Source organism: Populus euphratica, unplaced genomic scaffold, assembly GCF_000495115.2.
Source record: "Populus euphratica unplaced genomic scaffold, PopEup_1.0 scaffold213.1, whole genome shotgun sequence".
NCBI lineage: Eukaryota > Viridiplantae > Streptophyta > Magnoliopsida > Malpighiales > Salicaceae > Populus > Populus euphratica.
Window position 1 is genome coordinate 80,766 of NW_011499916.1, and position 11,529 is coordinate 92,294.

General features: G+C 31.8%; 1 protein-coding gene and 1 long non-coding RNA gene across 7 annotated transcripts in view; both read right to left on the reverse strand.

The window, feature by feature from the left end:
• Positions 1 to 11,529, reverse strand: part of LOC105134552 (uncharacterized) — a 17,667-nt gene that overhangs the window by 2,570 nt on the left and 3,568 nt on the right. The window contains exon 2 of the long non-coding RNA XR_844012.1: positions 2,966 to 2,968. This is a non-coding gene — a long non-coding RNA (uncharacterized LOC105134552). The remainder of the gene's footprint in view (positions 1 to 2,965; positions 2,969 to 11,529) is intronic.
• On the reverse strand, positions 6,703 to 10,311 carry LOC105134551 (ankyrin repeat, PH and SEC7 domain containing protein secG-like). Of its 6 annotated transcripts, XM_011039006.1 has the most exons (6): positions 9,583 to 10,310; positions 8,925 to 9,478; positions 8,760 to 8,819; positions 7,754 to 7,834; positions 7,300 to 7,507; positions 6,703 to 7,215 (listed from the first exon to the last, which is right to left on the reverse strand). In XM_011039006.1, the coding sequence occupies exons 1-6, from the start codon at positions 10,217 to 10,219 to the stop codon at positions 6,821 to 6,823; spliced, it is 1,935 nt and encodes a 644-aa protein (XP_011037308.1). In that variant the 5' UTR covers positions 10,220 to 10,310; the 3' UTR covers positions 6,703 to 6,820. The 6 variants fall into 6 exon arrangements, with proteins under 6 accessions (XP_011037308.1, XP_011037309.1, XP_011037305.1 ...); XM_011039007.1 differs by having other exon boundaries at positions 6,703 to 7,507; positions 9,042 to 9,478; positions 9,583 to 10,311; XM_011039003.1 differs by having other exon boundaries at positions 6,703 to 7,507; positions 8,934 to 9,478.

Below are 11,529 nucleotides of genomic sequence, written 5' to 3' on the forward strand. Positions count from 1 at the left end.
AAGATGATAGGTTTGCAACAACTGTCTGTATGTAAATCATTTTCTACTGAGTATAGACATTGTGATCACCTCTGTTACGTTGCTCGATGGCAGCATGAACAGGTGACTTTCCTTGTGGTAGGGCATCACCATCTTCATTTCTTATAGGGAACGAAGCTTCCGTTTTCAAGAGATTATCAAGCATCCCGTTCTTATTGCCGTTCTCAACTGCCAGATATAAAGGAGACCTGCCATTCTTGTTGTTGTAATAGGCCACTTCTGGATCTCTGGAAACTAGGAAAATGGCAAGTTCTTTGTTGCCCTTGATCACTGCATCATGCAAAGGAGTGTTTCCCTTTGTATTTTTCTTCCTCATCAAGCTCGGATTCGATTCCGCAAGAGATTTAATTGTATGACTGGCCTTTCCTTCTCTGGCAGCAAGATGAAGGATTGTGTCCTTCTGGCTGTTTTGGATGGTGATTAGAGAAGGAAACGTTCCAGCCAGATAAGATGTAATATTGTCACTTCCATAGCTTACAGCCAGATAAAATTAATTAAGTTGACATATATTAGATATATTATTTTATTAAGAATATATTTATATATTATTTTATTTAATGTCATTGAATTTTTTTTTGTTAAGATTATAAAATTCTTTTTTTAATATTAGCATTGCTTTTTTATGCAACCTATTAAAATTGATTTTAAAAAAAAAATTGTTGATCTTTTCCATTGTGAGTATCTATTTTTTTATGCAACCTATTAAAATTGATTTAAAAAAATAAAATTGTTGAGCTTTTCCATTGTGAGTATCTATGTTTGTTATTATAAAAATTAAATAAAAAATTAGTTTTAAAAAACAAAGTTACTAAACATAATTAAATTCATAATTTGAATTGTAAATTTATGAGGTTATTTTAAATTGAAATAGGACAATCCAATATACATAATGTTCTGTGCTTGTCCCCGTTTATAGAAAACATAATGACATGGGAAACAATAGAATGTGTGAAATTCTTCTTACATAATCATCAAAATCCATAGGTTATAAATCTATCCATACGGACTACAGTCATAACATCTGTATCCAATAAACTACAATTAATCATTAGGGACTCAACTTCAAATCTGATTCAACTCTTAGGGACCCAATTAAAATCTGGTTACCAAAATTAAGGACCAAATCATAACAATTCAAACTCTAAGGACCAAGCAATGATGATTATAAATTCCCATAGATTATATTGTATCTTTACCTTCGCCTTCTCGAGACTTCTGCCGATTCTCCTTAACCGACAGTGGCTTAATCCTTTCTTCATCTTCTTATTTCTTTGGGACTTAATAATCTTGTGTGGTAAACGTACATGCACCTGCAATTATTTAACCATAACTATCTTTTATATATACGTTTTTATTTGTTGTATCTTAAAAGTTAATTTTAGTTGCTAAGAAATGATTATCAATCTATAAATATGTCATATAAATTCAATTATTTATATAAAATATAAATTAAAAAAATTAAAGATAAACTACAATAATCTCTTTGAAGTATTATAAAATTAAATAAAAAAATTAATTATTATATTTTTACAAAAAAAAAAGATGAACTAAACAATTTTACAAAATCAAATGAGATGATATTAATTAAAATTTAAATAAAAAAACTCATAAGAAGTTTTTTTAAAAGATTAGGCGATGTTAGAAATAACATACTAAGCCAGCGTGCTTAGCCAAGGATAAAAAAACCCTTTAAGTTTTTTTATTTAAATTTTAATTAATATCTTTTCTCTCTCAATATTTAGACATCATTTCTTTTTTTAAAAAATAAGATTGAAATGTGAAATGCTAAACAACAAGGACCAAATAATAGATAGATTAAAACTTTATGGAGCAAATTAAAGTTTTCCATGCCAATATTCAAATGAGGTATTTTTTTAATTAAATTTGGTCATTTTTAAATTTTTGTAAGTAAAAATAAAATTTTATTTGGCCAAATTAATTCTTAATTCATTATTATAAAATTCATTGACATTTTGTATATGTAAGACAACAAAATGTTTTTTTTAAAAAATCTTAACATGTAAAACTATGTTAGCATAATTTTAAAATATTAAATTAGAAATAATACAGTTTAAGTGATCAAAATTAAAAAAAACAAATTGTATTAATATTGCAATGAATAATGCATATCGAGGAGGAGCAACAATACACAATATACCATGAGTAACAATTAAAACAAGCAAATTTATGCATGGATGTACAAAGGAGACCAACTTCTTCAATGCATAAGAAATAAGAAGTGAGGCTCACTTTCCTTCACCAGCATGTACCATGAGAACTTTCTGAATTTCTTATATTGAAATTCTATATGTGTCTTTCCATTTTGATATACAGAATTTTAAATTTTAAAGTTATATATTAAATTTTATACTAAAAATTTTAATTTCAAACACTATCCTTGTAATTCTAAATTTATAGTTCTACACTTGTAATGATATTCTTTAAATATAAATTTAAAACTTAGTGATCTTTTTATATAAAAAAAGCAAATTAAAACTTGTGGAGTAGTTAAATTACCTAAATGTTTTGAATACAAAAGATTACTTAACAACTCAGGATTAAAGAATTTACTTTCTAGAAAATCAACTAGATGTTAGAAAAGATTTTACAATTAGATTTACAAAGAATATTTGTAGTATTACAAATTAACTGAAAATTCACATAAAAAAAGCCATCATAAACCAAATAAAAATTTTAGTTTAACCTTTATATTCTTATGCAAAGCCATACACATAAATGATTGGCATGTTAAGAATGCTTTTGAGCTATCAACCATTAAAATTTCAACAATTGTTCAACCATTAAAATTTCAACAATTAAATAGCAAAAGGGATCCAAGATAACATGTGACTCACTCTATATATACTGTTCAACCATTAAAATTTCAACAATTAATTAGCAAAAGGGATCCAAGGTAACATGTGACTCACTCTATATATACTTGTAACAATACTAGAATTGATGATGATCTCATTCTAAAACAATTCATTTGTTCCTTAAAATGCAATGCATGACTAGTACATTGACTTAGGAGTCTTTTTTAACTTATAGGTGGGAGCAATTGAAACATATGTTTCTACAACAATCATCATATGATTAGCATAATTGAACTTATTAATGCACATTAATAAATAAAAAAGCATGTCATTGACTACATTCATTAATGGAAAAATATTATCCTTAATTGTAAGGATCAACTTATCAAAAGTTCTACTCTAGATATATGCATTGAAGGGATGCATTAGGGCTGTGCTATAATTTATAAAGCATTAAAACCTAAATATTTTAAAGAATTATCTATTAGAACACACAACATAGTACTTAATATTGCTATAGCTAAAACCTTATCATTATCTATGTAAGATCCTAAAAAAATATAAGTCTGAAAGTCATAAATTTGAAAAGAGTACTTTAAAGGTTCAGGAAAAAAGCACTTCAAAGGTTCAAGGTTTAGGGAAAATAATATTTGGTAATTAACTTCATTGTCATAAATGTACCAACTAGAGGTAAAACAAATAATTATACAGTACTAAATGCTTTTAAAAGGGTGAAAAAAAAAAGTCATTCTTTAAGGAGTGACAAGAAAAAAGCATCAATTCCCTGACTTGAATATATCAATAACACTATATGATTTGCAAAGTAAATTCATTAAGCTATCAAAGTTGAAATATCATTAAAAAGTAAATCAACATCATTTAGTTTATCTACACACTAAATCCAAGTACATATAACTATGATAAGCTATTAGATCCAACACATTAGATTCACCTATATGTTGAGCCCAAACAGATATGGATTTTTTAAGCTATCAAACCCAATATCTTAGAGTTCAACTACATATTGAACCCAAGTACATATAGATTTAGCAAACTATCAAACTCAATAACCCAAGTACATATAGATTTAGCAAACTGTCAAACTCAATGATATTAAGTTCAGCTATGCACTAAGCAAAAAAAAAAAAATCATGGGTCTAGCAAGTTGTGAGACCTAAAATCCTTGGGTTTAACTATGCACTAAGCTCGGACATGAGTCTGGTAAGCTACCAACTCTAACATCTTTGGGTTCAGCCATGTGCTAAACCTAAAAAACATTTGTGTGGCAAGCTTCCAAATGCAACATCATTAGGATCAACTAAGTACTAAGACCAAGAACATATAGGTCTGTCAAACTACCAAATCTAATAACTTTGGGTTCAATTATATATTGAGCTTAAATAGACATGAGTTTAGTGAGTTATTAGACCCAATATTCACGAGTTTAACTATATGTTAAGCTTTAGTATATAGGTTTGGTAGATTATCATACCCAATATTTTTGGATTCAATTATATGTTAAGTGTAAATGGATGTGGGTCTAGCAAGCTGCAAAACATATTGCTAATGGACTTGGTATCATGTCAAACCTAAATGGGTATGGGTCTAAAGATCATTACGAGCCTCGTGTTGGCCTATAAGGCTTTTTTTGTTTATTTTTATGATTTTAAACATGAAATGTTAATATTAAGAATACTCATTTCTCTACACTTCTAAATGTATAAAAGTCTTTTAAGAGCCTGTCATATTTTCATCGGTATTAAATACTATGTAAAATATATTTATTTATTATTAATAATGTGTAAGAGATATTTATTCATTGTAAAAACACTCGAAAACCTCTTTTTTAAACGTATTGAATTTTTCAACGTCATCAACTGATGAACAAGAAATCGATCTTTTTGCCAAGAGAAAAGTAGAGAGTAAGGAAGGATTGAAAAACAACAAAAGAATCTGCTGTGAAACATGAAACGTATGACAAAAATTGATGCTTTGCCAAACCATGTTCACCTAGCAGCCGCATCCTTGCCTATAACAGAAACCCTATCCACTCAATTAATTAAGGAAACAAAAGAGGTTAAACAAACATGCATATAGTAAATTTTATAATTTATACTTTGGTCCCTAAAATCAATAATTGCTTTAAATTAGGCATCAAACATTGATTCTATCATTTGATTTGATAAATTTTAATCGAAATTGATCCCTAAATTTCTAATTTTGACAATTATATTTTATTTTTACAATAAAAATATCTATATTAATTTACTATGAAAATTTAATATGATGAAATCAAGTTTTAGTTGAAAAAAAGATATTCAAAGTTCAAAAATCCTCTTAACCATATTTTTCAAGAGATGTCCACTTATTTTAAGGCTAAGTGAACTTGTATCGAGGCAGTAACATCTATATAAACAAAAATGTTGTACCAATTAAAAATTTTCATGTCTTTTTTATTTTTATTTTGACCTAAAAAATTGAAATAATTGACATGAAAAATAAATGGGCCTTTATGTATTTTTTAGCCAATGAAAGGTTAATTTTGGTCCCAAGCTCAGAAAGGTGGACAATATGGTTGAAATGATCACAACGAGCCTGGTTTGATTGGATCAAGTTGATAAGGTGATTGAGAATGTTTAGAGCGAGCCACAGATGATATGAGCTCTCACTTATATGAAGATTTTAAAAGGGATGAAGTGAAAGAAGTCTTAGATTGGATGGAACCGAAACAAGTTCCAGAACCAAATGATATCCTAGCTTTAATATTGTTATCCACTGTCCTTAAATGAAACAATTTAGGCCAACAATGTCTTTAATTTCAATAATTAAAGATATCAACTTGATTGGTCTTAACAGTATAAAAATGGCCGTCCCAAATCACCCCTTAAAACAAGTTCAACAAGAAAAAGGACATGGCCAAGCATTGACCAAGTTGCATTATGATAAAGTCAACAAACATCGTCCCACCCTTGCTCTAATTTGATGCAATAACGTTTAAAGGTTCATGACATTTGCTCAGGAGCAAGACTTGACATCCTACGATCAGATCATTTTCAAGCTTGCATTCAGACTGTTCCTGTCGCGAACTTTGACACTATTATAGAAGTGATTCGTTTAGATAATGATGACCACCTTGCCGAACCGTCTTGTCTTTTATTTCCTCTGTATTATCAATATCAGACAAGAATGAGGCCTAAGAGGCCATTCAATAATGAGAGAAGGCCCGCGATCAAGGTGGTCATCATTTAAAGCCCCTGTGAAAAAACCACTTCTATAATAGTCTCAAAGCTTACAAAAGATAGAGTGAAAGGTTGCAACAGAAACAGTCTGAAATGCAGGCTTGAAAATGACCTGATCATAGTTGAAAAGGGGCAGGAGAAAAAGCAGAAGTTCTCTTCTCCTTTGCTCTGTTTTTTTAAATCAGTATGGAGGGTTGTTTAATAGTATGGTAATTATTATTATTTTTTTGTTAAAATATATTAAAATAATATTTTTTATTTTATTTTGATAACGTGAGACATCATCTGTAATATTATGTTCTCTTCTATTGATGGTAGGGTAGTGTTTTGCTGTATTTGTTAGAACAAAACATTTTTTAAAATTACTCGTCCTTTTACCTTGAAAAAATCCTGCAGTTCTCTTTTAATCTACTCAAGGGTGATGTCAAATCTAAAGCAAATGCCTTGAACCTATTAACCTTATTGATTCAAATTAGAGCATTGTTGGGATGGATGGATGTTGTTTTTAACCAAGTTGATGTCTTTAATTCTCCACAAATAACAATATCTTAATTTGAATATTTGATTTAATTTTTTTTAACTGAATCCAACAACAACAAACGGAGTCTAGTAAATGCATGCTTAAAATAAAAAAAGTACAAGTGCGCATACATTCAATTGGAAACTCATTAGTTATTACAAGTTCAAATTATTACCACAATCGCTAGACAGACACAATCCAAGATGTTATCCCCCAAAATCCCGACCTCCGATCTTACTAAATTGGTGCCTTATCTTGAGATCAGAGAGTTTCTTAGGCAGCCACCAGCGACTGTAGATAAACATTAAAAAAAAGCTGTAGTTGAAACAGTGCAAGAGAAACTGTAGAAGAACGTGGTTGAATTCTAGCGGGATAATCCAAGGAAAAACAAGGAATGCCTGAGCAATGAAAAACATAACGGCCACCACTTCTACGATGATTGTTAACAACCCACCATGGGATCCTAGTAATGCTATTCTCACAGAAACAAAGAATGCTCCGAACATCATGACAATAGCCAAACAAACCATGGAGATTGAAAACTTAACTGCAGGGATTTGAAATTTGGGATAACTGAAGTTTGACCAGAGAAGGATTAGAGCTCCTACCAGAGAGGTAGATAAAGCCCCCACATCGAGAAATAAATAACCACACAGAAGTTTCTCATAAGTGCAGTTGAATTCACGTGACTTATCTTTATCCCTTAATTGTGGCAATTGTATAGCACCGGCAAAGGTTACACCAGCAACAAGAACTGTTACCACCAGAAGATTCCCTACCATGCTCTTTATTTCCTCTTTTGCTCGTGACATGGGTAGTTGAATAACAGGGAAAATCTCCTTGCGGGATTTCTTAGGGCAGGCATTGAAGAATAAGATCGATAATGTTATCACCTGCATATATGGCACGGGGGAAAAAACTTAATTGTTTAATGAGTTCTTGACACTTCCTCAATTGCATCCAAAAACGTTTACCTTCAAATACCTTTCCCAGAACAAGTAATTTTCTGGAATGGTTTAGAATTTTTTAAAATAATGGTATACAAGTTAAATCAATTGGGCTTGAACTAGAAGTTTAAAAGATTAGGGATGGCAAGGGGGAAAAAAACAAAAAGGAAAGAAGAAAAGCAATGTTAATACCATCTGACAATACAGAACCGTTATTTCGTCCTTTGGTGATGCCTCTTTTGTATCCATCTTATGTGAATCAACTTCTTTGCCCTGTCAAAAAAAATAAAATAAAAATTAAATGTTAAAATGCCGTGCTCTCTCTGTGTGCTATGGCTAGACAGCAATCTAAGCAAATGAAACTGGTTCATGTTTGAGAAAAAGTCATTTGAGATTAAATGAGATATTAAGCTAAAGTACAGTTTTACGGCTCACCAATTTTGCGAATACAAGTCTAGTACCAACAGTAGGATTCTAAGTTAATTGTTAATATGAAAAAGAATGTGCATGAATCATGAACATCATAAAAAACATTTATATGGAAACTTAGAAATTGATGTGTGTATTTAATATATAGAATAAATTGAAAATTATATAATCCTATAAAATATAGAGAAAGAGTAATTGTTAGTGTTAACAAACACAAAAACAAAAGCTAATATATATATATATTGAAGATTTTTTATTTTGTGTTGCGAGATACTTTTAATTTTTTTATTTAATTACATGACAATAAATTTTTCATAAATAATTTAAATTCTATAGGATAAAAAAATAATTTAAATTGATTTTAAATAAAAAAAAAAAGATATTTATATTTTTTTAATCAAAACCATTTTCCTTATTAATACGTTCCATTTTTTTACTAATTTTTTATAATTTTTTTTTCAATAACAACCTATCATAATCTTATAAATAAGTTTTAATTAAAAAATAAAATAATAATGTATTGATGATTTTCTTGAAAAAAAAATAAATATTTTTTTAGCTACGTTTTTATTCCATAAAAACTAAAAGCGATTAAAATAATAAATATGGACAAAACTTTTCATGATTTTATTGAAATAAAGATAGAAAAGATATCTATTTAATAAAAAACTTTTTTTTTATTAATCCATCCTCTCTTTTTTTATAGTATTTTATAAAAAATATTGTTTCTTAAATAAAAAAAACTTATCATAATCCTAAACGTAAATACCTTGATCTCGTGCGCAGGGATACTGTTCTTTGAATCAAACTGCTTTCGTTCCTCGGCACGCTGGCAACAAAGAGGAAGTCCAGATACCAAAATATTAAATCAGTAATACTCCTAAAATATATAATTTTTGTAGCTCGATAAATGATGATCAAATTAATAGCATACCATTTCATCTGTTTTTATGTATTTCTCTTCAGATCTTTTGGAAGATTCTTCAGCCAACTCATATGGTGTCCAATTTCTATTGTTAACAATGAAATGTTCAACGCGATTGTCACGCACAAGAAGAAATGTAGCCGTGCATCGGCCATAAAATGCTCCCAAGTGCAAAGGTGTATTTCCATCCTCATCTATCGCATTTAGCAGCGGTGCGACGAGCTTCTGTTCCTGTTTGAGTATGTACCTAACCACACTGCCGTTTCCATATTTGGCCGCTACATGAAGAATGTTCTGCCCTTCCTTATTGAGGAATTCTTTTGGATATGGGAATATATCAAGAAATTCCTTCACTACATCAACAGAGTGACTTTTGCATGCTACATGGATAGGATAGTCGCCTTGACGGTTTGTTTCATAAGCACCATCGTGAAACTTCTTTAATAGGAATCGAACTCCTTCCAGAAAACCTATGGATGATGCATAATGCAGTGAATTTCCCAACTCTTCCTCGGTGAGACGTAATAGCTCTGGCTTTTCCTTTCCAATTTTCTCCAAAATATCTGAAAATCAAAAGAAAATGTTTCAAATGAATATAAAGATGATAGCTTTGCAACAATTGTTTGTATGTAATTCAGTTTCTAGTGAGTAATGAAATTGTGATCACCTCTGTTACGTTGCTTGATGGCAGCATGAACAGGGGACTTTCCTTTTGGTACGGCATCACCATCTTCACTTTTTATAGGGAACGAAACTTCCGTTTTCAAGAGATCATCAAGTATCTTTTTCTTATTGCCGTTCTCAACTGCCAGATATAAAGGAGACTTGCCATTATTGTTGTTGTAATAGGCCACTTCTGGATAGCTGGACACTAGGAGTTTGGCAACTTCTTTGTTATCGGTGATCACTGCATCATGCAAAGGAGTGTTTCCCTTTGTATTTTTCTTCCTGATCAAGCTCGGATTCAATTCCACAAGAGATTTAATTGTATGACTGGCCTTTCCTTCTCTGGCAGCAAGATGAAGGATTGTGTCCTTCTGGCTGTTTTGGATGGTGATTAGAGAAGGAAACGTTCGAGCCAGATAAGATGTAATATTGTCACTTCCATAGCTTACAGCTACATGAAGTAATGAATTCCCACTGGGAGTCACAAGCTTCTCTGTTAAATGTTGCTCGACAAGGCTTTGAAAGGCCTCAATATTGTCCTGCCTCACACACTTATGTAACTTCCTATTTATCATTGCATTTGCCATGTCATCTCTCGGGATCGAGTTTTCATCAATTTTTATTGCTAAGCTAGACATGGCAAAAGAAAGTATTGTGTTAGTTGAATCAGCTATACATATCAGACAGCTGGACTTCTAATTTAAATAGACCAGACTGCATGTCAATGGAATCTGAAATAATGTGCAGTTGGGAGAATCGATGGTTTGAAGAACATGATACACGATGGCATGAGATTCTATGTGAAATATGTTAATGGGAATACCTAATCTCCACTAAACACAAGGTGGAGGCAAACGGTGGGCATAAATCATGGCATGATTTATGCCCTTCACTCTATATATATATGAGCTGAGCTCGTGTTGTGTTCTGTAGAGTGAAAACACAGAGAGAAAAACGTGAAGAGAGATCAGAGAGCTTGAGTGTGTAGAGTTGAGTAGAGAAGTTTTTTCTCCTCCTCCTTGTTTTGTTGTTTGTATTGTTTCTTTGAGTGATTAATACAAACCAGTAGCTCTGTGGAGTAGGCAAGTTGCCGAACCACGTAAATTGATGTGTGTTTGAATGCTTGAATGGCCTAACAACTAGTATCAGAGCTTGTTCTTGAAAAAAAAGGTGTTTGATCCAAACTCAAAAGTCAAAGTTCTCAAAACGTGTTTTTGAACATACTATCGTGAAGAGGAAGACGAGAGGAATCCACTGGTGAAAACACAGCGAAAAACCGACGTCCTACATGCCCGCACGTGCCTGCACGCGCCACCATTTGCATTGCCCACGCGCACCGACGCGCCTCACGCTTTCCACACATCTTCCTTGATCGATTTCCTGCAATCTGAACCGGGTTGACCCGACATGTTAGCAGCCACGCACGCAGATCCGCACAGTCACCTGCCACGTCATCTATGCCACGTCAGCCCGAGATCACGTGGCTCTGCTATGTCACAATTATGGGCCCGCCTATCTTATGTGGCAGACACGTCAGCATTCTGGGTTTTGATCCAGTGTGGCGCAACGACTATTCCTCCTGACACGTGGCTTCATCTGCAGCATCTAGTGATTCAAAAGTTTGATTGATAAAATCTGAGCCATCCGAAGTTCGATTTGGGTGATCTCAGTGTCGTTTCCAATTCCAATATTTTTTGCCATTCCAGACACATCTGTAAGGTCAGATTTTACAGATTCGAATATGAGAAATATAAAAATGGCAGATGAAATAAAGGCTGTGGGAATTGAAAAATTTGATGGAACAGATTTTGGATACTGGAAAATGCAAATTGAAGATTATCTATATGGGAAGAAACTTCATCTTCCTCTATTGGGGAGCAAACTAGAAAACATGTCAGTAAAAGATTGGAAAATTCTTGATAGACAGGTTTTGGGTATTATCTGGCCA